Genomic DNA, 27,831 nt, shown 5'->3' on the forward strand with positions numbered 1-27,831 from the left:
TGGATGAACAAAGGCACAATCAAAACGCCAAACAAAACACAAGATGGTTCATCCTTTTATTGCAAATCCAGATATTCTTTATTCACACCAAGTGTGAAATAAAAACATAAATACAGTAAAACTACAAAGTTTTTTGTGAATGAGTGTTAGCAGCGGCCAAAGGCTCCTTCCGCCCTCAGGAGGGCAACAGAATAAACTTCCGTTTGAGCTCCAGCCTTATTCTTCTTCAAAGAGGATGATGATGAGGCCATCTTCGTCCTCACAGATGATGATGGCCATGGGTTGGGGGGAGTCACTGCGTTGTGAGGGGGGGGGGCTAGCCTAGATCTGATGGGCAGGCACATAACCCAACTGTCAGGGCACATTCTATGACTGTCAGCGACACAGAGCAACACAGAGCACCCCTCCCGCCACCCAACCCAGACACACAAATCACCATCAGCATCCTGCACACTTACATCGTCGATGTCATCATCATCATCGCCAATGTCATCAAACTGAATCTCATCATCGTCTCCAGGTCCGAATGTGTCCGTCTCATTGATTTTAGCTGATGGGTCAGAGGGACACGATTTAGAGATCCTCCCGTCCACCCATGACATCCGACCCCCCCGACTCACCAGCAGTGTGTCAGCGTTCACCACAAGTGTAACCTTAAGCGCACTCACCGTGCTCTGGAAGCTCTCCATAAGCCTTCAGACTCCGAGCTTCATCTGCGTTGTACTTCAGGATGACGTCAGCCTTGTTGTCCTGGAGATTGTAGGGGCAGAGTGAATGAGGTATACAGCACATAAGCAGCCTGGGGCAGTTTTTCTTGCCATTCTCCTGGCCTACCTCCAGGCCCACACTCATTGCGATCCCCTCCCCCTGTCACAAGGTACAGCTCAACATCCCACCAGTCTCACATATAAGCTGGTGTATTATATTAGCATTACACTGTGGATGTGTGTGCTGTAATGCTTCCTGACTTGCATCAGCACCTAGGTGTGAGCCTACAGGGAATCAGGCCCACCTGGTAGTCTCTCAGCCCCACCAGGATGATGTCAGATGTGTTTATCCAGACCTGGGACAGGATGAAGAAAGATAATCAGCCATTTCAGATGAGAGTGGTGTTGTTACGGCAGACAGAGACAGCAGACAGAGCACCTAATCAGATGGCTGTACGGCCGCAGGAGACAGGAAGGCTTCTAGAGACAGGAAATGGGGTGCAGGCCCAGGGGATGCTGGGAGTGGGAGGCTGGTTCAGGGACAGACCTTTTTCCTGAGCTTCCCCCGGATGTGGCAGAGCCGCTTCACGCCATCAAAGCACATGGCCTCCAGCCGCCCATTACCCAGCATCTTGATAACCTGGGCGTATTCTGTAAGGACCAACAGGGGTGTGGGAAGGTCAACGCTGTGCATCACTCACACAGGTATAGGAGGGGCTTTATGAAAAGCCATGCTCTTATTGGCTGACCGCTGCCACTCACCCTGTCCATCCTCCTTGAAGACCAGCTCTCGCTTCTCAGACTCATTTTCATTCTTACCTCGTCTCCGGTTCTTACCTCCCTTACCTGAAAAAAAAGCAAGTTAAAGATTTTCAGCCTGTAAAATCCTTCTGTTCTCCTTTTATCCACAAATTGAATTAGCATTGCGATAACCCCGCGCCCATCTCAGGTACATCGAACGAAGGGCAGAGTACATGACGGACGGAAGGCCAGTTCATCGCGAGGTACACACACCCACATGGACAACTCAGTTTCTAATGCCACTGACCAAAACACCAACGTCTCTGACATCAACCGGCTGTCTCTGTCCTGTACGGCTTTTTTTAATTAAGCGGCATTCGGCGGGATTATTCGTCCAATAAATCAAACAAGAAAGCGAAACGCAGCCAGTTTACTGAGCTCGATCACCAAATTATGTTTAACCTATATAACATAGACAGGGACTCGCTCCCCACCTCCCGGTCCGGGTCACGGGTTTCTGCTGAATATATTTCACAGCGACAGAGGCAGACGGCTCGTGTGGGCTGAGCCCTGACAGGCCGGTACAGTGCTCCCCTTCCCACGGGTGATCAACCCGTATGTCCAGGCGGATGGTGGCCAGGCCAGCTAGTTTACAAAGGGCTCTTGCCGTTAGTCCGTCAGCGAAATCCTCCGGACAAAGAACCTAGCCCGATCGGCGACAGAGCATCTATTCCGCGAATTACCTTTATTCTTGGGCATTGCGGCTTCCGGACTGAGAATTCACCGAACAGCGCAAACGAAACACGACGCTCTACGAAGATCAATTACGCATGCGCGAGTGGCTCTTCAACTCAAACTTTATTCATAACAGCGGACGCAAACGCAGACAATGAAAGTTAATTTTTCTGTATTCTTTAAGTTTATTGTGCTATTCATTTCATAATAATAATGTTTTTGTGCATTAAAGAAACGCTGTAAAGAAACACCGAAGTTAGCCTGGCACTGATTGATTTTATTCCTGAAAAACATCTGGAAACATGGCATGTTGAACAATTGTGCACATTTATCTGAATAAGAAGTCATATTTCCAGTTGGAATTTGGAGGTCTTATTCATCTTGGCCCAGGCAAACATGAAATGCATAGTACACAGCAGGTATACTTCTGTAAGGAAATACTGAAACTAGCCTGGCTCAGACAAGTTTTATTCAACAAAGACAGCATTTAAAAACAAAGGGGAGTGGAATTAAATTTTTTTAACAGGTCATGGTCAGGGGATGACTATTTAAATTGTTCTTGTTGTTTAGTCACGCAGTCGTGTTCAAGTCTTCGCGACTCCATGGACCACAGCAGGTCAGGCCCCCTTGTCCTCCACCGCCTCTCAAAGCCTGCCCAAATTCATGTCCATTACTGCCACTACGCTGTCTGTCCATCTCATCTTCTGCCATCCCCGCTTCCTTTTGCCTTCAACCTTTCCCAACATTATCGCCTTCTCCTGTGACTCCTGTCTTCTCATCATGTGGCCAAAATATTCAAGCTTCATCTTCATTATTTGTCCTTCTATTGAACAATCAGGATTGATTTCTTTTACAACCTTGTTAAACTCCTTTCCCAGTCTTAAACTACTCTGTTGTTCCATACTCAAATGTGACTGTTGCTTCTTGACTTGCATACAGGTTCCTTAGGGGAGAGATAAGATTGTCTGAGACTCCCATTTCTTTAAGAACTTGCCACAATTGTTGCTAGAGCCTAGCTTGCAGAATTTTTAGCATAACCGTGCTAGCATGTGAGATGAGTGCAGTAGTTTGAACATTCTTTAGCACTCCCCTTCTTTGAAATTGGAATATAAACTGATATCTTCCAATCTAGTGGCCACTGCTGAGTTTTTCATATATGCTGACATATTGAGTGGAGTACTTTAACAGCATCATCTTTTAGGATTTTGAGTAATTCAACTGGGATTCCATCAACTCCGCTAGCCTTATTGTTACCAATGCTTTCTAAGGCCTTCTTGACTTCATTCTGCAGGATGTCTGGCTCTAAGTCAGTGTTTCCACCATTGTTGTTATTGAATATGTTCAGATCTTTCTTGTATAATTCTTCGGTATATTCTTGCCATCTCTTCTTCTTGTGTTAGGTCCATACCCTTTTTTTCTCTTTTATCACGCCCATTTCGGCCTGGAAGGTTCCTTTGATAACTCTGATTTTCTTAAAAAGAACACTTGTTTTTCCAATTTTATTGTATTTTTCTATTTCTTTGCATTGATTTGCATTTGCATTTAAGAACTCCCCATTGACTTTCCTTGCTCTTCTCTGGAAATCTGCATTCAATTGGGTGCATCATCCCCTTTCACCCTTGCATTTTGCTTCTTTCCACAGGTATTTGTAAAGCCTCCTCAGACAGCCATTTCGCTTTCTTGTTTTTCTTTTTCTTGGGAATTTGTTTTGTTGCTGTTTTGTTTTTGTCTCTTGTACAGTGTTATAAACCTCTATTCATAGTTCTTCAGGTACTCTATCTATCTGATCTAATCCCTTGAATTTGTTTCACTTCCACTGTGTATTCATAAGGAATATTACTTAGATCATATCTGTATGGTATAGAGGCTTTCCCTTCTTTTTTCAGTTTCAGTTTAAATTTTGCAATAAGAAGTTCATGATCTGATCCACAATCAGTTCCAGGTCTTGTTTTGACTGACTGTAGGGAGCTTCTCCATCTTTTGCTGCAGAGTATATAGTCCATCTGATTACAATATTGGCTGTCGGGTGATGTCTGTGTATAGAATTGCCTTTTGGGCTGCTGGAAAAGTGTTTGTTATGACTAGTGAGTTTTCTGGACAAAACTCTATGTCTCTGCCCTGCTTCATTTTTGTTCTCCAAGGCCATATTTGTCAGCTATTCCAGTTACCCTTTGATGTCCTACTTTAGCATTCCAACCACCTATGATCAAAGTGAAAAATTTGTTATTAGTTCTAGATCTTTTAGGTTTTCATAAAATTTTTCAATTTCAGTCTCTTCAGCATCAGTGGTTGGGGCATAGACTTGCATTATTGAGATATTGATTGGCTTGCTGTGTATTCGAACAGGGATCAATCTGTCATTTTTGAGATCGTACCCCAGCACTGCTTTTCTTACCATTGGCTTGTTGTATCATGGCTACTCCATTTCTTCTTTTCAGGGATTCCTGCCCACAGGTGTACATGCAGTGGTCATCTGAGTTAAATTCACCCATTCTTGTCTATTTTAATTAACTAACACCTAAGATGTCGATGTTTAATCGCCAGCAGTCACGATGGTGTTATAACCGCAGAGGACACGGTGCAGCTGGTATGTCTGCAGTGTGGGCATATATTAAATTAAAAATATGAAAGCAATCCAACTGTCACTGGTAATTCCTGCAATGCAGAGACATTGAAACATGAATGCTCCCATACGTAAATATATACTTTTATTAAATTTTTATTAATGTCCTTGTATGTCGTATATAACTGCATCTGCAATGCAGATATTGTTTTTTTGCATTGTTTTGAAAGACAGCTATATCCATATAGGCGGTTCACCCACTAATGGATTCCCGCTTTTGCTAAAAGTTCTCACTTTCAATCACCGGTCATTCAGTAGTAATAATACGGGTTGACATCCATGGACCATCAGTGTGGCACTGAATCACCAGCTCATTGTACATATATACCACCAGGTGTCACTGTCATCGCGTCTGTGTAAACCTGAGATCTGCGGAGCTATAAATACTACAAAATAATGTTCGATGCAGCCACCAGAACGAAGAACTGGGCATGACAGGCTGAGGTGCACACAGGTCCAGAACGCCCCCCGCCGCAGGCCGTGACGTACATCTTCTGATCCGATGTGGAGAGCGAAATATGAGAGGTCAGTTAAAATGAGAAAACCCAGAGACCAGAACTTAGTTCCGGATGCAGAGAAGCAGCCATAAATGAGGCTATTTTCATGTGGTGCGGAGACAGGTAAAGACTACACAGGAAGGATTGGGACACCCTCTGCTAGGAGGGTAATAGGAGGAGTCCAAAAGGACACAGTCACATGGTCTTTTTTACAATAAAATGCCCTGCGGCAACCTTGAACAGATGTGTAAAAAAAATAAAATCAGAAGAGATGTGGCAGCTCTGGTGGCTGGATGGGGTATACAACAGAGAGCTGCCAGACCAGTTTTGGCCTGGCCACCTCTGTCATTTTCGAACACTAGATAGAGGCAGACTTTTGGCTATGGCCCAGCAGACATATCTGTGAGGATCCCAGCTGTGTGGCTCTCTCACCTTTGCAGTAGCCCTCCACTCATGTTAATGACCAATAGACTTTTACAAGACACAGAAGTCATTCTCACCCACTTCTGCTCAATTTCTTTTGCTTAAGTATCTCTAATTATTCAAAATAAAAATACTTATGCAGAATTTCAGTTTCCTAGCTTCTCCTGCTTGGATGCAAAAATGATTGTACAAGGCCATCTGTTCTCTTGGCCAGGAGGTGTGATGGTAACACTACAGGTCCAAGCTCTGCTACTCGTTCAGTGTTCGGGTCCCTACAGGGTGGCCGGCTGGGTCACACTGGGTGTCTGTGCCGCATGGAGGTCAGGGCTCACAGGGCAGTGGAGGTCAGTTTCTTGATGCCCCGTCGCTGAGCGATTGTCGAGGAGCCTACAGGCTCCAGCACTGGAGACACGTTTCTGTTCAGAGCTGAGTATGTTGCGGCCATCGCTCCCTAAGGGACAGGACCACCATTAGTCACCATGGCAATGATGCTACCATACTCACACGCATGGCCCCCACCTAGCCTCACCTTGACCAGGTGTGGGGCATCCTGTCTCCTAAGCTGGTACTTGGGCAGCTGGTCCTTCTGCACAATCCAGGGGTGTCTGAGGACCTGGGCTGCCGTCAACCTCTGATGGGGGTCCACATGCAGCATCTTCCACACCAGGTCCTGGGTTAGCGGGGGGTTCACAGTTAGAAGGTGTCCTTTTCCTATCATACAGTTGCATGTACACTAGGGGGTGCCGTTTCCGGTCCGAGCCAAACCCACCTTGGCCTCTGCAGAGACTGAGGTCCAGTAGCCCCCGCTTAGGGAGAACTTCCCACTGCCGATCCGGGCTAGAATTTCTTCTGGAGTATCATCAGGGCCATTTGCGAAAGGTGTGAACCTTTGTGGACAGAACTCATTTCAAACCCACTGGACAGTTCATTAACCCCACATTGTCACCATGGTGTACCTTCACCCTCAGGCCCCCACCTCAGTCAGCGTGGGATACCTACACCTTCAGGCCCCCCTCCCCCAGTCAGTGTGGGGTACCTACACCCTCAGGCCCCCCTACCCAGTCAGCATGGTGTAGAGGAGCACACCCAGGCTCCAGATATCACAGGCAGCATCATAACCCTGCTTCTTCAGCACCTGTAGAGGGTGACACAGACACCTGCCTAAGTAACAGAACACTTTCCTGTTCACCAAATTGGATTAAGGTGGGAGGAGCTACTGGAACCTCAGGAGCCACAAAGTTGGCAGTATAGCAGGGGGTCATCAGCAGCCCGTTCTCGGCACGCAGCTGCTTGGCAAAGCCAAAGTCACAGATGCGGATGGACTCGGGATTCCCGGACTCATCCACGTAGAGGATGTTACTGGGCTTCAGGTCTCTGTGGACCACCTGGCCACATGGGGGCAGTGTTATAGAAAGGTATACTAAGGCGTCATTATTCATCACCTTAAAAAACATTCTGGGAAACGCAATTCTCTTACCCCTTGTGCATGCAGGTACTCCACGGTTTTGGTGATGGTGTAGAGAACAGCGCTGGCCTCTCGCTCAGAGAAAAACTTCTGCCGGAGAATCTTGTCCAGCAGTTCTCCTCCTTTCATCAGCTCCGTTACCAGGTACACGGAGCGGCCGTCATCATAAACCTGCACGTACAGCCACATACAAGCAGAGGTGGAGGCCGTCGGCATTTGTCCGTTTCCCTCTTCAGCACCGAAAGCATTACAGGAACTGTGAGTCACTGAACCTGATATGAGTATGTCTGTAATCATAGGTAACTCCTAAACTGGGCCTGCCCACATGTGCTCCAACTCACTTCCTTCAGGGTGATGATGTTGGGGTGTTGCCCATATCTCAGCAGGATCTCCACTTCCTCTGTGGGGTCCCTCTTAGCCTTGTTGATGATCTGAGAATAAACAGAGATCTGCTCAGATGGCCTGGGAGAGGAGTATGGATCCAGGAGCAACCCAGTCCCCCAGAATACTCCCAAGAGCATGGACTGCTGAGTAAGGCCTGGGTGCAGGGTGCAGGGCCATAGCCCACCACCTCATCCAGCACTGGCATTAATACACCGTTGTTGTCACCTTGACAGCGAACTCCATGTTTGAGCTCTTGTGGATGCAACGCTTGCAGATGGAGTATGAGCCCACTCCGATGTCCTCTTTCATTTCATACACGTCAGAAAACTGCACTGTGGGTCTGTGAAGCTGCTGTAGGAAGGATACGGAGTAGAATCAGTACCAAGAGCACCCCCTTGAGACTGCCCCCACAACACCATACATGAATATTGGTGTGTGTACCTGTACAACAGAGGACACGCCCACACCTGCCAGTGGCTCACTCTCCTCCTCAGGGCACATGGCCACAAAGCTGAACCCACGGAAGAGCTGGTGGGCGTTGGCACTGGGGGGCACCCCTGGAGAGTCTGGAACAGCCACCACACACAGTGTCCTTACAGACAGAGCCCCCAGTGGCAACCTCCAGACACTCTTTATAAAGCGTGACCTTAATGTGTTACGTTACTTATTATAATGGAGACCCAGACCTTTGGGAGTTTTTGTGGTGAACTCCGGATCGAAGTAGAAGGTGTCATCCGGTCTAGTAGTCACAGGTTTGAATGGGGGGTAGATCTCTCTCCTGAATAATTTCTGTAATCAGAAATCCAGAGGTAGTAAGGTGCTGACACAAACAGCCTTGAAGCACACCACTAATAAAAGTAGCTGCTTCATGGTAGAGTAACACACACACACGTACGTGCACACACACACAGGTTTGTAATTATATCTTTGTGGGGACTCTCCATTCATTTTTATGGGGAATACTCTAATTCCAACATGACGACCATAACCCCTACCCAGCCTTAATCTTAACCATAAGTAACCAAACAAAATACAAGTCTTTTGGCATTTTTAGTTTTTTTATTTCATCCACAGGTCTTTGTGGGGACCTGAAAAATGGTCAAAATAACAGGTCTGTATTACAGTATGGGGCACATCTGGTCCCCACAATGTAATATGAAGCTAACGCACAAACACACACACACTCTTACATTCCAGTCTATGCTGGAGTAGAATGGGTGCCTCTTGATCTCCTCAACTCCATCTGGACCAGCTCCTGTAAAAAGACACCATGGCATTTAATTATACATCTCTTCTGTCCACATATCTGCACAATCACATACACACTGGGTAAAAACCAGTGGGTGGGCCAAGCCTCCCTGCTTACCTAGTCTGTTGGCTGGGTTGCGTTTGAAAAGATTTCTCAGCAGACTCTGTGCCTCCAAGCTCAGGAACTGTGGCATTCCCAGCTTGGCTCTTCAGACATAGAGACAGACAGCTACAGTGAGAGACATTGTCCAGCTGATGTGGCGAATACAATGAGAGAGAACATCCAGCCAATGAGGTGCATACAGTGAGAGAGACCACCAAGCCAACGTGGCGGATACATCAAGAGAGACCATCCAGCTGACCGGATCGATACAGTGACAGAGACCGCTCAGGAGACCCAGTGGATACAGTGAGTGAGACTGTCCAGCTGACAAAGCGGATACAGTGGGATAGACCATCCAGCCGACCAGGTGGACACAGCGATAGAGACCACCTAGCCAACCCGGTGGACACAGTGAGAGAGGCCACTCAGCCGACCCGGTGGACACAGTGAGAGAGACCATCCAGCCGACACGGCGGATACAGTGAGAGAGAACACCCAGCCGACGCGGCGGATACAGTGAGAGAGGCCACCCAGTTGACCAGGTGGATACAGTGAGAGAGACCGTCTAGCCGATGCGGCGGATATTTTGAGAGACCGGGAGACTGTTCCCTGTGTGGTCTATGTAACAAGGGCAGAGATCAGCTATACCCACTTGAGGATCATGGTCATAGTCTCCTTGCGGTCCTTCCCTTGGAAAGGCAGGGTCCCAGTAAGCATCTCAAACTATAAGAAAAAACAAAGAGGATCATGCCAGGTAGGGCTGAATGATTTGGGGAAAATATGTCATCTCAATTTTTCTGACAGAACTGATCTATATTCTATTGCAAGGATGAGAACTTGCTTGATATGAATAGCTTCCAACATGTATTTATTATTATTTTTTAAATGCACGATAATATATTGTCATATCAGTGCAAATGCTAATAAAATAAGTATGCATTTGCACTGTTGCAACAATCGATGACCACATGTATCACTTTTAAATGTGAATGTGCACTTGCGTACCCTTTATGTGCATCCTTGAACATGAAACAATTATCACAAAAGCTGTGTTAAGTTAAATAAACTAATAAAAATAAAACAGTTCCAGTAATAAAAAAACAGGGATCCTGCAGCTAACACTGCTTGTACCCCTACTAATAGAACCTTTATGTAAACAATCTCTGACTATGAAATAGGCAAGAAATTCACTTACAGTTCCGCAGCAGAATCAATATTTTTTTGCACCGCAAATGTAATGTTTTCCTTGGGTTTCACATGTTTGTTGGCATATACAGAGTTGTCTTCAACCACTTCTGCTTGGTGATCAAGACTGACGCACAAGGAGGACGCCATGAATTTGTAAAACTGTTCTCATGGCATTGTAAAACCCTGAGTCAGAAGTGCTGTATGATGTACCCTAAACCGCGGCCTTTGCCAATTTGAAATCGATAAGTTGTTCAGCCCTAATGCCAGGACTCACGAGAGAGCATCAGGAACCGCAACCCTCCACACAACACAACCGCAGCACACCACAGTGAGTAAGAACGCGGCAGAGACTCACCATGAGCACGCCGTAGGACCACCAGTCGGCGCTGTGGGTGTGGCCTCTGCGGTTCACCACCTCAGGGGCCATGTACTCCACTGTCCCACAGAAGGAGTACGCCTTGTTCTCATGGTCTATGGACTCCTTGCTCAGTCCAAAATCTGCAGGGGTTTTAGCTGTAAGTGTATCTTCCGGCAATCCAAGGCAGACCCACCCTTCTAAAGCACATCAGATCAAGCCATATTGAAACTGAAGAATGTGTTGGAGTCCCCTGGCTGCCAAATTCCAATATGAAATGACACACCTGTCAGCTTAATATGGCCGTCTTCATCCAGCAAAACGCTGAAATGACAGGAACAAAAGAGGAACATGGAGTGTTAGACTGAAATCTGACAAGCAAAATCACCTTCAGGTAAAGTACAGCACCGTCTGATGATGGGAACAACCACTAGCCTGAGGGTACGTCTAATGCAAGCAAGAATCATCAAAACGAAACAGGGAGGTGCTGGTGTGTCTGTGAGTAATGGGGGGGGGGGGTATTTCTGCTATCTCTCACTTCTCAGGTTTCAGGTCCCTGTAGATGATGCCCAAACTGTGCAGGTGGTCCAGAGCCAGAGCAAGTTCAGCCAGGTAGAACTTCACATCCTCTTCAGTGAACATCACCTGTGGCAAGGAAGAAAAGGGGCAGAAGGAAGAGGATGGTACTCACCCTCACAAACTGACAACACTCCAATCAGTAGAAGTGATTTACCTCTTTGGACAGACGGGTGAAGAGGTCACCACCTCGAAGGAAGTCCAAGATCAGGTAGAGTTTCCCTTCTGTCTGGAATGCTGTCATGAAGACAGACACAACAGGGATCAATGTCCTACCCCCTCCTCCTTCCCTCTTTCTCTTTGTGCCCTATCCCCCCCTCATGCCCTTCCTCTGCCCTATCCCCTCCTCACGTCTGCCCTCTCTCTCTGCCCTATTCCCTCTTCACGCCCTCTCTCTCTGCCCTATTCCCCCCTCATGCGTCCCCTCTCTCTACCCTATCCCCCCTCACGTCCCCTCTCTCTACCCTGTCCCCTCTCTCTACCCTATCCCCTCCTCACGTCCTCTCTCTCTGCCCTATCCCCTCCTCACGTCCTCTCTCTCTGCCCTATCCCCCCCTCACGTCCTCTCTCTCTGCCCTATCCCCCCCTCACGTCCTCTCTCTCTGCCCTATCCCCCCCTCACGTCCTCTCTCTCTGCCCTATCCCCCCCTCACGTCCTCTCTCTCTGCCCTATCCCCCCCTCACGTCCTCTCTCTCTCTGCCCTATCCCCTCCTCACGTCCTCTCTCTCTGCCCTATCCCCCCCTCACGTCCTCTCTCTCTGCCCTATCCCCCCCTCACGTCCTCTCTCTCTCTGCCCTATCCCCCCCTCACGCCCTCTCTCTCTGCCCTATCCCCCCCTCACGCCCTCTCTCTCTGCCCTATCCCCCCCTCACGTCCTCTCTCTCTGCCCAATCCCCCCCTCACGTCCTCTCTCTCTGCCCTATCCCCCCCTCACGTCCTCTCTCTCTGCCCTATCCCCCCCTCACGCCCTCTCTCTCTGCCCTATCCCCCCCTCACGCCCTCTCTCTCTGCCCTATCCCCCCCTCACGCCCTCTCTCTGCCCTATCCCCTCCTCACGCCCTCTCTCTCTGCCCTATCCCCCCCTCACGTCCTCTCTCTCTCTGCCCTATCCCCTCCTCACGTCCTCTCTCTCTGCCCTATCCCCCCATCACGTCCTCTCTCTCTGCCCTATCCCCCCCTCACGTCCTCTCTCTCTCTGCCCTATCCCCCCCTTACGCCCTCTCTCTCTGCCCTATCCCCCCCTCACGCCCTCTCTCTCTGCCCTATCCCCCCCTCACGTCCTCTCTCTCTGCCCAATCCCCCCCTCACGTCCTCTCTCTCTGCCCTATCCCCCCCTCACGTCCTCTCTCTCTGCCCTATCCCCCCCTCACGCCCTCTCTCTCTGCCCTATCCCCCCCTCACGCCCTCTCTCTCTGCCCTATCCCCCCCTCACGCCCTCTCTCTCTGCCCTATCCCCCCCTCACGCCCTCTCTCTCTGCCCTATCCCCTCCTCATGCCCTCTCTCTCTGCCCTATCCCCTCCTCACGTCCTCTCTCTCTGCCCTATCCCCCCTCACGTCCTCTCTCTCTGCCCTATCCCCCACTCACCATAGTGCAGTTTGACGATGAAGGGGTGGTTTACTTCTACCAGGATATCCCGTTCCATTTTAGTTCGTACTCGGTCTCGCACTGAAACGTGAACACATAGTAGCTAAAGATGTAGGCTGCACAATGACTCTCACTTCAGCATGATATATGATAATATAAACCTGAATTAATAACTAATAATTTGCTGAACTGGGTGGTTGCCATAGAGATGATGCAGATGATGGGGACACCGGGATATAGTGCAGTTCCCCATCCCCTCTTGGGTTTCTGGCTCAGGTACCTTTCAGGGTGGCCTTTTTCAGCACTTTCATGGCGTATAGCTGGCCTGCATCTGGCCCCGTCACCTTCTTCACCAGGAACACCTGCAGGACAAACAGAGACTAGGATAAGCTGTTCCACTGGGAAAATTAAATACAAAACCTCACATCCAACCTCATTCATGTTCATGTGCTCCAGTCTGCATCTGTCACTCTGAAACGAGGGTACATTTTATCTGCGTGGTCCTAGGAGATGGACACACACATTCTGTCTGCTTAACGCATTTTCATCACACCGATGCTTCTCTCCAAAGGTCAAAGGTCAACTCTGATCCTGCTATAGTCTCTACACTTGCTGTTCTAGATAAATCTCATTATGACACTGCTTCTGAATGCCCCCCATCATTCTGCTTCATGGTGCCACCCTGTCACATGACATTTGAGGTTCCAACAGAACCAGACTTTATGAAGCGGCCCGTACTGCAAACTGCAGGCCCACTGAGCCCAAGGTGTCCTATAACCCTGCATGTATGGTTTTGGGGTCACACTTACTCACACCAGTCTTCAGACCTGAGGGTAAACATTACTCTCAATTTCAGCTCTTGCTGTTCTGATCTGGGTGTGACATGAGACATGGTTGAGGACACATTACACACACACCTCAGCCATGGCAGGTAAATCTGTTCACAGTTGTTCTGACACTGGGGGGGCTGTATATGTGCAACATGTACGTCTCTCAGAAACAGCTTCACTCTGATCTTTGCTACTGCCAAGATGACGAGGAATATCTGAGTAAATAATTAACGAAGCTGCCGGTCATCCATTATTCACTGCGGAAGTTATGGAGGGTCCACCATAACAATATGATGGCTGTGTGGGAACCCCATCAGTGTGCCTGTCTACAGGAATACAAGTATTCTGTGTGCGTGTGTGTACTTGGGGTGGGGGATAATGCACATGGTAATCAACATGGTAACTACGAAAACTAGTTGTCACTGTGACATGGCCACACATCATCATGACAACCACCACCACTGAGCCCAACTAGGGTCAAGACTGGTCTCACACTCGGTGAGCCCTGCTGATACCCGGTGTTATAGTGGAATACAGCTGTAGAGTGCCACCTGGTTGTGGTTTCCCCATCAACTGTTTCAGTGAGCACATCCACACCACTCACCTTCCCGAAGGAGCCCTGTCCCAGGACTTTGCGGAGCTCAAATTGTCGTGGGTCAGCCCGCTCAAAGCCCTCTTTCACATGCTGGGTAATGCTGATCTCCTTCACTGAGCCTTCATCCTGAGGAGGAGGAAGAGAGATAATCAGAGTGTCCACATGAAGAGCTCTTTTCCAAAATGGCATAAATCCATTATGATAGTTTTCAGGAAAATTACATTTTTTTACCTAGACCAACAAATTTTGTTAATATTTAATTTATTCTGGTTTTTTTTCCCCCTTTTTTTTTTCTTTTTTTTTTAAATGTGTCCTGTCCGGCAGCTTTAGCAAGCAGAATAATGGTCTGAATGCACTGCTGTGTCAGACATATTTGCTTTGCCATGAGGGGCTCTATAAACTCTGTATAGGCCCTTCATGTTGGTCGATTTCTTTTTATTTGTATATTTATTGTATTTTATTTTTAACACATGTAAAATATTCCAGTTGCCGAGCTGTCCGGAAGGGAGTGAGGGGGTAGGGAGAGAGATTAAAAAGGAGGTGATAGAGGAGAAAAAAAAAAAAAAAACACGAACAAAGGGGGAGACAACAGTGGAAGAGAGGCTAAGAAAGACAAGAGTAACGTAAAAAGCACATATCAAGGCAAGGAGAAAAAAAAAAAACACAGCATTTGAAATACAACCAAAAATGGACGAATACAAAGACACAACCAGAATTAGAATAGAATAGAATAGAATATTCCTTTAATGTCCATCAAGAAAATAAAACAGATACACAGACATCCAAAATCGTTGCATGTGCTTGGAAGGGAGCGTGGAAGTGGGTTTGCATGTGTGTTCTTCTGTGTGGGGGTATACGTGTGTTGGGTGCGTGTGAATTTCTCCATGGAATGCACTTGATAGCAAGGGTGGGGGGCCGCAACCCCACCCCACAAGAGCCAGAGGCCAGCGGAGATAGACCCAGGAGACCCAAGCCGTCCACAGCCCCCCAAGAGCACAGAAGAGCCAAGGCCCCACGTCCCCACGACAGCTGCGTCCCCACCCCAGCAGGAGGAGGAGGGGGGAGACCCCAGGCGCAGCCCCCCGCAGCCAAAAGGGCACGAGCCCCAGAGAACCAGAGGCAACAGGCAGCCGACCCCGCGAGGGGGACGGCCGCTCCCGCACGGGCCAGAGCCAGGGCCCCAGGACCCCAGGCGGCCGGGAGCCGACCGGCCCCCGGTAGAGAGCCCCACCCACGCCGGAGAGGCCCGAGCCCCCCCCAGGCCACCACCCGGGGAGGAGGGCCAGCAACCATGCCAAGGAGGCAGCCGCGCCCAGGAAGGAGCAGCTAGCCCCGAACCCAGGCCCACACTGCCCACACAGACACCTCGCAGACACACCTCTCAGCCATACACATAGACCATACATCCACTCACACAACATACACGGACACATACACAGAGACAAAAAGACATAAGCCCATCCCCTCCGGACTGCCCTCCGCCATGCGGGGGAATGGACGCCACCCCCCAGCGCCAGCCGCAACCCCAGGGCACCGCCAGTCGGACGACCGCCCGAGTGCCCCCCCACCATCGCGGGCAGGGAGCGGGGGTGTAGGAAGACCCGCCCACTCTCCTCCCCCACGCACCTGTGTGAGAGGTGGAGTGTTGGATGCATGTGTTGGTGAGTGTATGTGGTGTAAGGGATGAGTATGACTGTTGAGAAACTTAAGATGGATTTAAAATTGACGGGGGAAGCGCGGAGGAGCACTGCTTGCAAACAACTCTCCTCCTCATCACCCCCCCGCCAAGACCCTCAATGTATACGGTGTAAGTAAAATTGAGGGGTGGGCAGCAGTGAAGAGGTGAGTGAGACCACCTCAGCGGCCCCACCCACCAACCTCTAGGTAGTGCCCCCACCCCCCAAGGCCCTGTGTGTATACTGATATGTGATGACTAAAGTGCCATTAAAACAAGGGGAGGCAGAGGGCCGCGCAGCACAGCGAGTAAGGCCATGTGAATGGCCCCCCTCACTGCAGCGTGCGCGGCACATTCCCACCCCGAGATCCTACATGTGTGCGTGGCATGTCATGTGAGTGAGGGGGGAGAGGGGCTTATTCTGTTAAAATGGTTTGTTGGCTCCGTCTGAACATGTTGAACGATGATTGTTAAATCAAACAACAGTATTGTTGATTATAAATTCAAAGTTTTTTTTTTCCAAAACACTATAAATCCATTCATTCTTTTCCAAAATGCTATACATCCATCCATTTATTTCCTAAAAGTTGTTTGTGTATGTGTGTTATGTGTGAACATGCAACATTTGACATCAAGGACTCATACAATAAATGAATATAAATCAAAATAAGTGCAAATGCATTAAATAAATTAAATAAATAGTAAAATAAAATAAATATTGTGGTGACAGCTTCTCGGTCGCAGCAGCCTTCTTTTTTTGTTGTTTTTTGTGGTTTTCTTTGTCCAGTCAGCGTTTTCTACCTCCAGCTTTTGGTCTCACTGGCTCATCGATGCCATCAAAAGGGTTTAAAGCACTCATTCTGAAGAGGACACTAAACAAGATCGCAACAAAACTCCATCGCCTCAGAGCACTGCCAAGTTCAATTAAGTTGCACACTCAGCGAATTCTGATTGGTCGAGAGTACATATCACGTTTTGACAAAAAATAGGTACGCCGCTTATTGCAGTTTGGATAGAAACGGCATCTTGCAGTACATCTTAAACAAGGAAATATAGCGATTTGGCATGAAATGTTGATGGAGCAGTGAATAGGTTCAGTGCACAGCAAAATAGCATGACAAACTCATTTTTTTAAAAATTTGTCGTTCATCGCGTTTTGGAAAAGAGCTCTTCACATGGAGATATACATGATCCTGACACAGGGCACGATTAGCGATGGAGACCTCAGGACACTCTGGGATCTACCTCCTGCTGGGGGGTGCCGGAACACCACCTTGACCCAAAAGCAGGTCATGCTGACATACCTAAAACAAAGATGAACAGATTTCATACAGAAAACGTGTCTGAAACACTCAGCGAGAGTATCAATCACAGCCCCATTAAATAACCATTCAGACTTTGTGAATACTGATCTCAGTTTCTCTCTGGCCTACAGGGGAAGTGAATGTGTCCTGGGATGATATTTTAGCATCGCTGACTCAGAGCACAGATGGCATGAGAGATGAGAGAGGAAGAGAGAGGGAGGGTGAGAAAGAGAAAGAATAATCAGTGTAACTGGGGAAAAAACACTAACTCTCCAGCAAACAAACCACCGTCCTTCCTGTAACGGTCACTCTCCAGCAAACAAACCACCGTCCTCGCTGTAAAGGTCATTCTCCATCAAATAAACCACCGTCCCCGCAGTAACAGTCACTCTCCAGCAAACAAACCACCGTCCTCGCTGTAAAGGTCATTCTCCAGCAAACAAACCACCGTCCTCCCTATAACGGTCACTCTCCAGCAAACAAACCACCATCCTCCCCGTAACAGTCACTCTCCAGCAAACAAACCACTGTCCTCCCCATAGCACAGATGGCATGAGAGATGAGAGAGGAAGAGAGAGGGAGGGTGAGAAAGAATAATCAGTGTAACTGGGGGAAAAAACACTAACTCTCCAACAAACAAACCACCGTCCTTCCTGTAACGGTCACTCTCCAGCAAACAAACCACCGTCCTCGTTGTAAAGGTCATTCCCCATCAAATAAACCACCGTCCTCCTCGTAACGGTCACTCTCCAGCAAACAAACCACCATTCTCTTTGTAACAGGAACTCTCCAGCAAACCAACCACCATTCTTCCTGTAACAGGAACTCTCCAGCAAACCAACCACCATTCTCCCTGTAACAGGCACTCTCCAGCAAACAAACCACTGTCCTCACTGTAACAGGAACTCTCCAGCAAACAAATCATCGGTTTTGCTGTATTGGGCCTCCCACCATACAACCAGGCACGCTCGCCAAAACTGACATGATTCACATTGCGTTCTGATCCAGAACTAAAGCAGAAAGTCAGTAAAACACCAGAAGAGGATGAAGCAGGTGTCAGAGAAACTGTGGGTGATTCAGCAGCTCTGCAGGAGTGTGTGTGTGTGTAGGGGGGGTCACTCCAAACAAGCAGTCAGGCCACAAACAGACACACACAGCCCATATATTTATATCTTGGTGAGGACTCTCCATTCACTTCCATGGGCATAACCTTAATTAATCCTCACTATGACGACCCCTATGTATCCCTAACCTTTACCCTAAACAACCAAACAAAGTACGAAAATTTAGGCTATAGCAGTTTTATGAAAATCTCTCTCTTTGGGGGGGAGGGAATGTGCCCATGAGGTTTTAATCACATTGTGGGGACATTTGGTCTACACAATATAGTATATGCATGACTCCCTCCCCCCGACACACAGACACACACACACACACACACACACATACATATATACATATATACATACATACACACACACACACACTTACTTAAAAATGCAGTGTCCCCCCATTCCATCTCTCTGGCTTATCATGTACAATTATGTAACACAATGGAACACCAAACTGGAGAAGCACACAGGGCAACTGGGAGATCTCTCTGGGTCGTGTTACACGATCGATAATCTTCAAGGTTACCGGAGGAGGCCGTGGGGGGTGTCTGCTCCGAGCTCGAGCTACAATGATGTGGTAGGGAGCTCAGGACAGGGGGAGAGAGCCTGGGAAAACAGCGGCTCGATGTTTTGAACTCAGCACATGGAGCCTCAAATACTGCTCATGCCATGAGGGTAGATTGACTGTTAACAGCCCTACTGTCACAGACACCAAAACATGGATCATTATATAATCAGATCAATAGAAGACACAGCAAAGGCACTATTAATCTAACACATAGGCAGCTGTACTTTTATAAATGTAATTTCTATCATGGCAGATCCCTGTATTTGTTTAACTAAAGGCTTTCAGGAAGCAGTAGGATCAGGACATTGACGTCATCATCCTAAGACCATCATCCTGTCAGACATTCTGAGCCTCAGGGGGTCAGGGGTCAGCTGCACAATAGCACCCAAGGCAACATGGCAAGCAGAGCTGATATGGAGTGCTCCTTCCTGCTGGCATCCTGGGCTGACGGGGGCATTTTTACCACACATTTCCTCCAGTGTCACGAAGTGATGCACAGCCAGCTTTTGGAGAGGCGTCTCGGTGCATCACCTGTGTGTCCATATGGGGGTGCCATTGTGCTCTCCCCCAGCTCCCCACTTGTCTCCATACTGCTCCCTTTGTTCAGCGTCCAGCTCCCTCTCCAGGAATGGACCCCACACTGCACACATTGTTTCCCTCACCTCATTATCAGTCACATGATCCTCTTTTATCCGACCTCATTATGGAAAGATTCAACATTAGTCTCAGAAATTAATTTGATTTCAGAAAGGATCCTACAGACAGAGATCTGAGCTGGCAGAGTCTATAGTCACTGTCAAACCCAATAAATCCATTACAAAGGGGACTTTTCCACTGTACCAGGTACCATAATTTGGTACTTCAAGGCACTGGTCATCCACTGCAGCTGAATGACATCACAACAGGAGGCAGGGTATTTTGTACTGAATGTAAAAAAAAATGGCTATAGTATATTATAGAGCTGGAAGATGTGATATATTAATAAAAACGTTGCATGTTATGCTCATTTTTTTTGTGACATGATGCATTATCCTGCTGGAAGTAGCCATCAGAGGATGGGTACATGGTGGTCATAAAGGGATGGACATGGTCAGAAACAATTAATAAAAACGTTGCATGTTATGCTCATTTTCTTTGTGACATGGTGCATTATCCTGCTGGAAGTAGCCATCAGAGGATGGGTACATGGTGGTCATAAAGGGATGGACATGGTCAGAAACAATGCTCAGGTAGGCCGTGGACACTCAGTGCATCACCTGTGTGTCCATATGGGGGTGCCATTGTGCTCTCCCCCAGCTCCCCACTTGTCTCCATACTGCTCCCTTTGTTCAGCGTCCAGCTCCCTCTCCAGGAATGGACCCCACACTGCACACATTGTTTCCCTCACCTCATTATCAGTCACATGATCCTCTTTTATCCGACCTCATTATGGAAAGATTCAACATTAGTCTCAGAAATTAATTTGATTTCAGAAAGGATCCTACAGACAGAGATCTGAGCTGGCAGAGTCTATAGTCACTGTCAAACCCAATAAATCCATTACAAAGGGGACTTTTCCACTGTACCAGGTACCATAATTTGGTACTTCAAGGCACTGGTCATCCACTGCAGCTGAATGACATCACAACAGGAGGCAGGGTATTTTGTACTGAATGTAAAAAAAAAATGGCTATAGTATATTATAGAGCTGGAAGATGTGATATATTAATAAAAACGTTGCATGTTATGCTCATGCAGTTCACATATCGTAGGGACAGCAAGAGTCAGCTGGATTGAGATCAGGCTTTTTCATACCTTTATACTGTCCAGACATCACAGCATGGAGGGTTTGGCATGGTGGGTTTAAGTTTCGCTAAGACATTTCTATTCTGTCACAGGAAACAAAACTTACCAAGAATTGCAAATTTAATGACTGTTCCTTTTCAAGATGATCTAGTTTGTGTAAAAAAAAAAATCAGTTTTCAGATGCTGCTTTTGCATGAGGTTTGTATGCACTTTCTAAACCAATCGTAATTATTTTCATTTAAATCACTCCTGTGTGGGATTTTGATTATTTTTTTAACTCATTTGCTGCATTATACACTCACCTAAAGGATTATTAGGAACACCATACTAATACGGTGTTTGACCCCCTTTCGCCTTCAGAACTGCCTTAATTCTACGTGGCATTGATTCAACAAGGTGCTGAAAGCATTCTTTAGAAATGTTGGCCCATATTGATAGGATAGCATCTTGCAGTTGATGGAGATTTGTGGGATGCACATCCAGGGCACGAAGCTCCCGTTCCACCACATCCCAAAGATGCTCTATTGGGTTGAGATCTGGTGACTGTGGGGGCCATTTTAGTACAGTGAACTCATTGTCATGTTCAAGAAACCAATTTGAAATGATTCGAGCTTTGTGACATGGTGCATTATCCTGCTGGAAGTAGCCATCAGAGGATGGGTACATGGTGGTCATAAAGGGATGGACATGGTCAGAAACAATGCTCAGGTAGGCCGTGGCATTTAAACGATGCCCAATTGGCACTAAGGGGCCTAAAGTGTGCCAAGAAAACATCCCCCACACCATTACACCACCACCACCAGCCTGCACAGTGGTAACAAGGCATGATGGATCCATGTTCTCATTCTGTTTACGCCAAATTCTGACTCGTGCAAATTGTAGCCTCTTTTTCCTATTTGTAGTGGAGATGAGTGGTACCCGGTGGTGTCTTCTGCTGTTGTAGCCCATCCGCCTCAAGGTTGTGCGTGTTGTGGCTTCACAAATGCTTTGCTGCATACCTCGGTTGTAACGAGTGGTTATTTCAGTCAAAGTTGCTCTTCTATCAGCTTGAATCAGTCGGCCCATTCTCCTCTGACCTCTAGCATCAACAAGGCATTTTCGCCCACAGGACTGCCACATACTGGATGTTTTTTCCTTTGCACACCATTCTTTGTAAACCCTAGAAATGGTTGTGCGTGAAAATCCCAGTAACTGAGCAGATTGTGAAATACTCAGACCGGCCCGTCTGGCATCAACAACCATGCCACGCTCAAAATTGCTTAAATCACCTTTCTTCCCTATTCTGACATTCAGTTTGGAGTTCAGGAGATTGTCTTGACCAGGACCACACCCCTAAATGCATTGAAGCAACTGCCATGTGATTGGTTGATTAGATAATTGCATTAATGAGAAATTGAACAGGTGTTCCTAATAATCCTTTAGGTGAGTGTAAATATCCCAATGTTTAAAATAACAGCAATATTTTATTTTTTTCCAATATCGTGTAGTCCTAGTATATTATATCAAAAAATCTTTTATTTTTTGTCATGCCAACCAGATCTTCTTATGGTTCTTCTAACCAGATTGCATTTAAAGCTTGGGTCTCTTCATATGTTCAAGTTTTTCTGGCCGAATTAATGTGTTTAAAGCCAGGCTATTTGCATAACCAACCCACAAAGAAAGCATTTGTAAGTCCCACCCCACTGAAGTACCAAAGAACCAAAAACATACTAATTTAGTACTTTGGGTACTGGAACTCAATTGGAAGTTAACGTAAAAAGTCAAGTACTAAAAGTGCTGTCCCAAAGTATGGTACCTGGTGCAGTGGAAAAGCGCCCAAAGAGTAACTCACAAAGAGTAAGCCACAATTATTGACTGTGTGGATACCCTTATCAGTCTTCCCTGCGCCCTGGCAGGTCCTGGTTCTGGCGCGTCCTGCCCAGGGGGTGGGCCAGCAGTGGGTTTTGACCCAGCAGACGCTTATCAATAACACCTTCAGTGTGTCACCGTGGCTGGACGTGCACCTGTTTGAACGTGCACCTGTTTGCCAACATACAGGCAGCACATTTGACATATATGAAGGCCCAGCCCAGAAAGAACTCTGTAGCTGACTACAGAGATTTGAGCATGTCCTATGCTCGTTCCCCTAGCAACATCAGCACAGGAAGTCGGACATGTGCCTGACTGGGTCCCACGTGCCGCTTGTACTTGCACTCACATGGAATATCTTATGGCCCCGCATCAATCACCCGTCCATGTGCTCATCCCACCCCTCACCTCCAGAGGGCAGTGAGGGTGGCCGCACAGCTAGCAGGAACAGGGTGTCTGACCCGACAGTAACAGAGGCGGCGGGTAGAGAGCAGTGACATGGGGGCGTAGGGGGTGTAATACGTTTCCAAAAAGCATAGTTGCTCACAAAATTAGCTACTTACAAGAATAGAACCACATAACAAAACGCTTCCAGCTTTGTAAGTAGCTAATGGAAGAAGTTTTTGGGAAACGAACCTCTGAGCAACAGAATTCATTATCATGCTGATTCAGAGATTCAAGTGTGTTTAAGGAGAATTTGTAAATCACTCTTACAGTGTGAATGGCGAGTGTCTCCATTAACAAAGGCATGCTGAGACACACACAGATACACACACAGGGCCCCGTGACACCCTGACTCCCAGCATCCCCCTGTGCCAGCCTCGATGCTCCCCTCTGGGGTGATGTCATCATGATGTCACAATAGCAGCACAATGAGCTCCTCCCCCCACCCACCATCTGCTCCCTCGCACAGCCCGTCCCTCTGCACCCTAGCTGGTCTATTAGATGCAACACTGTGGAATCGATTTCCCAGCCTGTTTTGGGATGGTATCAGGTCACTCCCCTAAGTGGGGCCATCTCCCCGATCCTCTCAACCTTTATGGCCTCCTGGCTTCCTGCTGATGGTGAAGCATAACTGCAGAATGATGTGCATTAGTGACCAGCTGACCCTCCCTCGTTGGGTCACTCTAGGCCCCCGACCCCCTCCTCACCAGGAGACACTAAGCACCTGACCCTCTTCTCATCAAGAGACTCTGGGCCCCACCAGAACCCCCCTGCCTCGCTGTGAGACCATGCCAGTACATTGATTAACCACGCTAAATTATCATTAATTTCTGGGTGAAGACAGTACCATCAACCCAGCAAGCCATTAATTATAACCATCCCTGAGGGTGAAAACACCATGCTTCACTCTCCCATCTGAGCACAAGCTCCATGCATCTATATATTCATTCAGCTATGATAAACCAACCACACCTGCAGGGGGCACTGCAAAAGAACTACACTGGACAGGATCATAATAACTGGGGATCTCCAAAAAGCCCCAGTTTACACAACACTCTGACTCTGGGACACTGTACTGGAGATTTTGAGCTGTGAGCATCTGCTGCTCAGTGGACCAGCAGGCAGACAGGCTGGGCTGTCATTAGCGGCACCGGCACCATTGGCAGCATTAGCTACAGTCAGTTTCAAAATGCTGATCTAGGATCAGAAACTTGTCCTGTTATGAAGGGGGAGAGACTGACAGGGTAGCAGAGGGAGCCAGAGAGTTAAAGGGGGGGTGACAGACAGGATAGCAAAGGGAGCCAATGAGTTGAATGCAGAGAGACAAGCAGGATAGCAAAGGGAGCCAGAAAGTTAAAGGGGGAGAGACAGGCAGGATAGCAAAGGGAGCCAGAAAGTTAAAGGGGGAGAGACAGGCAGGATAGCAAAGGGAGCCAGAAAGTTAAAGGGGGAGAGACAGGCAGGATAGCAAAGGGAGACAGAAAGTTAAAGGGGGAGAGACTGACAGGATAGCAAAGGGAGCAAAATAGTAATATAAATTATTATTCTGATATTTTCTGCACAAGTCCCACAGCAGTGAGGTTTGTTTCCATTTGTTTTATAAATTCAGAGAGCCAACTCATAGGGTTGCCAACCTTGGTCAGCTGGCTGGCGTGAGATTTTCAATTCGAGATAAGTTTGTAAGTGCATGTGCATGTGCATGTATGTAACACTTATTACAGAGGCACACAATGACGTCAAATGCATCATAAACATTCAGGTGGACACGTCCGCTAGTACTTGTGCAGAAAAGTATGAACCTGCATTTAAGGGGGGAAAGGGGAGCAAAGGGAGCCAGATACTTATAGTGGAGAGACTGACAGGATAGCAAAGGAGAAAGGACCATGCAGACAGGCGGACTAGCAGAGCTCCGAAGCATTCCGTTTCACACCCATTTAAAAAATCTGACATTTAGCCCTTCCCTCCATATTTCACAGATGCACCAGATAGCTTTTGCAAAACGCCCAACCCAAGAAACTGATAAAAGCCAAGTGACCTAATTAACGTCAAAATACCCCTAAACATGCAAAAGACAGCAGCACCAACAAGACTGTGCCCCCCCCCCCTCCCTATCAACCTATCATGCTGCCAACATCACTGCGCCCTCTGCAGGACCCCCCTGTCACTGCAGCTTGCTAACCCTAACTGGAGGCCTGGTACCAGACAGCCGTTTTTTTATTTGCGTGATCCTCACAAGTGTGTGTTCCTCATGTGTGCCTGTTCCTCACATATGCATGGTCTTCATGTGTGCGTGCTCAAACACACACACAGAAAGCGGAGCACAGATTAAAACAGGGAAAAGGTTGCTTTTTGGTTCCTCTTCTAAATTCTCTACCATCAAATTCAAGAAACCACAATGCAGCACTCACACAGACACACAGCTGCAAAGGACTGTGAGTACACAGGTCGAGGGGAGTGAAAACCATGAAGGGGAAGTGGGTAGAACAAGGCAGGCGGGGTTCTGCTGACATGACTTACCTCACATATGCCATCTTCATCCCCGGCGGACTCATCTGCGGCGTGGGGGGGGTCCTACGAGAATAGGCCTGGGTCAGTACAATGCGCCACCCGGGGAGACTGAGGTGCATCGGCCATGTTGGGACGAGGGCAGCTCAGATCTCTAAAGTGGTCAAAACACTTGCAGCTGTGCTTGGATCAGGGCCATGGCAACGAAGGGAGGGGGGAGGGAGGAGGGGGAGATGACACACTGCACATGTGGATGAATTTGGGGCTTTGGAGTGATTGTCCACCCTTAGTGAGAATAACTTCACCCATTATAAGATGTCACATGTAGAATGTCAAGTAGAATTTCAAAAAGCGGCCAGATCACAATCTAAGATTGTAAGTCCCATTTACTGTCCCAAAAAGCACCAGGAGGAGGCGCTGCAGTGAGTGTGACTGTCTGCCCCACAAAGAGCTGGGCTGTTATCAGTCTAGTTTCTTTCTGGTAATAAGCACAGTTACCCTGAGGTGTGACAGGGGTCCAAAGTCCTTCCTGCCCCAGCCCACCCCTTGCTTGGTGCCCCCTCCCCCCGCGAGTATCGCCAGCCCTTCCAGATGGATTGTGCAGAACACATCCGTTCATATATCCCATAGGCAGATTTAAATTTGCCTTCTTAGTAATATTTAATCTAATGGTTATATATAGTTTGATGCATTTCTGGGACAAGCCGGCTCAAAATGGACCGCTCACAAATTAAGCCATTTAAATTCAATTTAAAATCATTAACTCGCATGGAGAAATGACATCCTCATAATTAACTTCAGTTTCCCTTCGTCGTCTTGCCCTAGAAACTGCCTAACGGTTTCCTTCCGAACTCGGCGGTAGAACCAGCGGAACCGGCCGGACCCGCCGCGTAGAGATGGGGAAGGTCCCCGCTTGGTAGAGCTGAAGCCGCCCGAAAAGTGACGCTTAATGTCCTCAATAAACGACTTTTAACTTTCGTGCTGAACTAGGCGTTTCCCTATTCTGTGGTATATATCACATCCCATCGTTTAAGTCCATGGGGAAATATAGTAGAAAACACGAATGATTCTGCTTGAATTGATAGCCTTATCACATCAGATTTGAACAGTTTCTGGTTCTGATCGGAAACACAAGACAGCGCAGGACGAGCAGCGCCGCAACCGGAATGAGCCGCTACGGGCGAGTGAAGACGCCGCTCTTCCTGCGATAATGTGCCAGCAGACTTAAAGCGGTCATTGTTTCACTGTTTTAGGCGTTTAATGACTGGGGGGTGGCCGGTGAAAGCGCCCCCCCCTGTGTCCGGACGGTACGAAAATGACCCGAAGCCACACAGCGTCAGGCTCCCACGGAGTAAGTGACATCAATGCGAGAGAGTTACATTAATGCGGGAAAATTACATTGATGAGAGAAAGTGACATTAATGCGAGAGTTACAGGAATGCAGGAAAGTTACATTAGTGTCCGGGCACAGCCCGAGGGCCGCCGGCCGTGTGTCCCGGGACGGACCAGGCTGTAAACCCCCAAAGTTCAGCATTTATGCCTAAACAAAACTTTCCTGACGCCAAATGGCTCCGAGCTTCCGGCACACCAGAAGCTACACTTTTCTAACTCGATGTGCATGAAGCGGACCCCGTCCCAGCCGGGCTTACCTCCGCCCCCGCGTCCCGCACTGCCATCTTCTGCCACGGGTCGGCCAGCTGTGGCAGAGGCATCTTCTCCGCTCCGCCGCTCCTCCTCCTCAGTTCGGCTCCGGACGGGCACTTCTCCGGGGAGGGAGGTGGGGAGGGGGGGTGAACAGCAGACAAAGTGCGGAGCGCTACGCCAGGGACAGCACTTCGCGGACACTAACACGCAGCGGTCATCTCGATGAAAGAGCCGCTGAGCCCCGGCCGCTTGGCTGCTCCTCCTCCGCCACCGCCTCCTTTCCTCTGCGCTCTCCTGCTGCCGGCTCCCCACCGCACTCTCTCACTTCCGTCTCCCTCAACATGGCGCCGCGGCTCGTCTTACCTGTGTGTCAGAAAGCGGCTGCTTCCGAGTCACCCCTGCGTAATCGGGCGCGGGAGGAGCTCCGGATAGACCAGCCGGCCAGCCAGGACAGGTGAGCCGCGGCCAGGCGCTGGGCGGCACATTCCGCGCTCCATAATTAAATAAGTGGCGTGTGAAAATGTTCCCGTCACCACCTGCATCAAGCTTTTCAAGAGCTGCTGTTTTGCATTGCGTCTCCACCTCGATTACAGTGTAAATGCTTATCATACTTGTGGCTAAGTGGCGGCCTGTTCATTTCTGCAGGGAGGGAAATTCACATTGATACAAGCATGTAATAGGCCTACTATTAAATCTTCAAATAATACCAGAATAAGACAGGAGCATCACTGCCACCTCGCTCACTCCCCATGCTATTGTGATGATGTTGAGGATCAGGGGAACAGTCACATTCTTTAGCTGGACCAGTTTGGCCCACATTGACTGGTATTTCTGAGGACATTCACAGCAGTGTGCTGTTATTAGAAGCACCTTTGAGGAAAAAATTCA

At 48.1% G+C, this 27,831-nt stretch overlaps 2 protein-coding genes across 5 annotated transcripts; both read right to left on the bottom strand.

Moving 5' to 3' along the window:
* Positions 1-43: 43 nt before the first annotated feature.
* eif1axb (eukaryotic translation initiation factor 1A X-linked b) lies at positions 44-2,305 on the bottom strand. Its single transcript, XM_023845252.2, has 7 exons — positions 2,192-2,305; positions 1,470-1,553; positions 1,255-1,358; positions 1,013-1,063; positions 669-750; positions 459-550; positions 44-327 (listed from the first exon to the last, which is right to left on the bottom strand). The coding sequence occupies exons 1-7, from the start codon at positions 2,205-2,207 to the stop codon at positions 322-324; spliced, it is 435 nt and encodes a 144-aa protein (XP_023701020.1). The 5' UTR covers positions 2,208-2,305; the 3' UTR covers positions 44-321.
* A 2,569-nt stretch (positions 2,306-4,874) lies between these two features.
* rps6ka3b (ribosomal protein S6 kinase, polypeptide 3b) lies at positions 4,875-27,439 on the bottom strand. 4 transcript variants are annotated; one of them, XM_023845234.2, is made up of 22 exons: positions 26,949-27,439; positions 25,312-25,365; positions 14,068-14,184; positions 12,914-12,995; positions 12,634-12,714; positions 11,203-11,282; positions 11,008-11,114; positions 10,756-10,793; positions 10,470-10,669; positions 9,579-9,649; positions 8,942-9,030; positions 8,766-8,830; positions 8,262-8,364; positions 8,017-8,141; positions 7,801-7,923; positions 7,533-7,622; positions 7,204-7,362; positions 6,950-7,111; positions 6,785-6,861; positions 6,496-6,613; positions 6,256-6,396; positions 4,875-6,177 (listed from the first exon to the last, which is right to left on the bottom strand). In XM_023845234.2, the coding sequence occupies exons 1-22, from the start codon at positions 27,009-27,011 to the stop codon at positions 6,055-6,057; spliced, it is 2,268 nt and encodes a 755-aa protein (XP_023701002.1). In that variant the 5' UTR covers positions 27,012-27,439; the 3' UTR covers positions 4,875-6,054. The 4 variants fall into 4 exon arrangements, with proteins under 4 accessions (XP_023701002.1, XP_023701001.1, XP_023701004.1 ...); XM_023845233.2 differs by having other exon boundaries at positions 7,801-7,926; positions 26,949-27,433; XM_023845236.2 differs by having other exon boundaries at positions 10,470-10,612; positions 26,949-27,431.
* Positions 27,440-27,831: the final 392 nt, after the last annotated feature.

Source organism: Paramormyrops kingsleyae, chromosome 4 (genome assembly GCF_048594095.1).
Source record: "Paramormyrops kingsleyae isolate MSU_618 chromosome 4, PKINGS_0.4, whole genome shotgun sequence".
NCBI classification, from domain to species: Eukaryota; Metazoa; Chordata; class Actinopteri; order Osteoglossiformes; family Mormyridae; genus Paramormyrops; species Paramormyrops kingsleyae.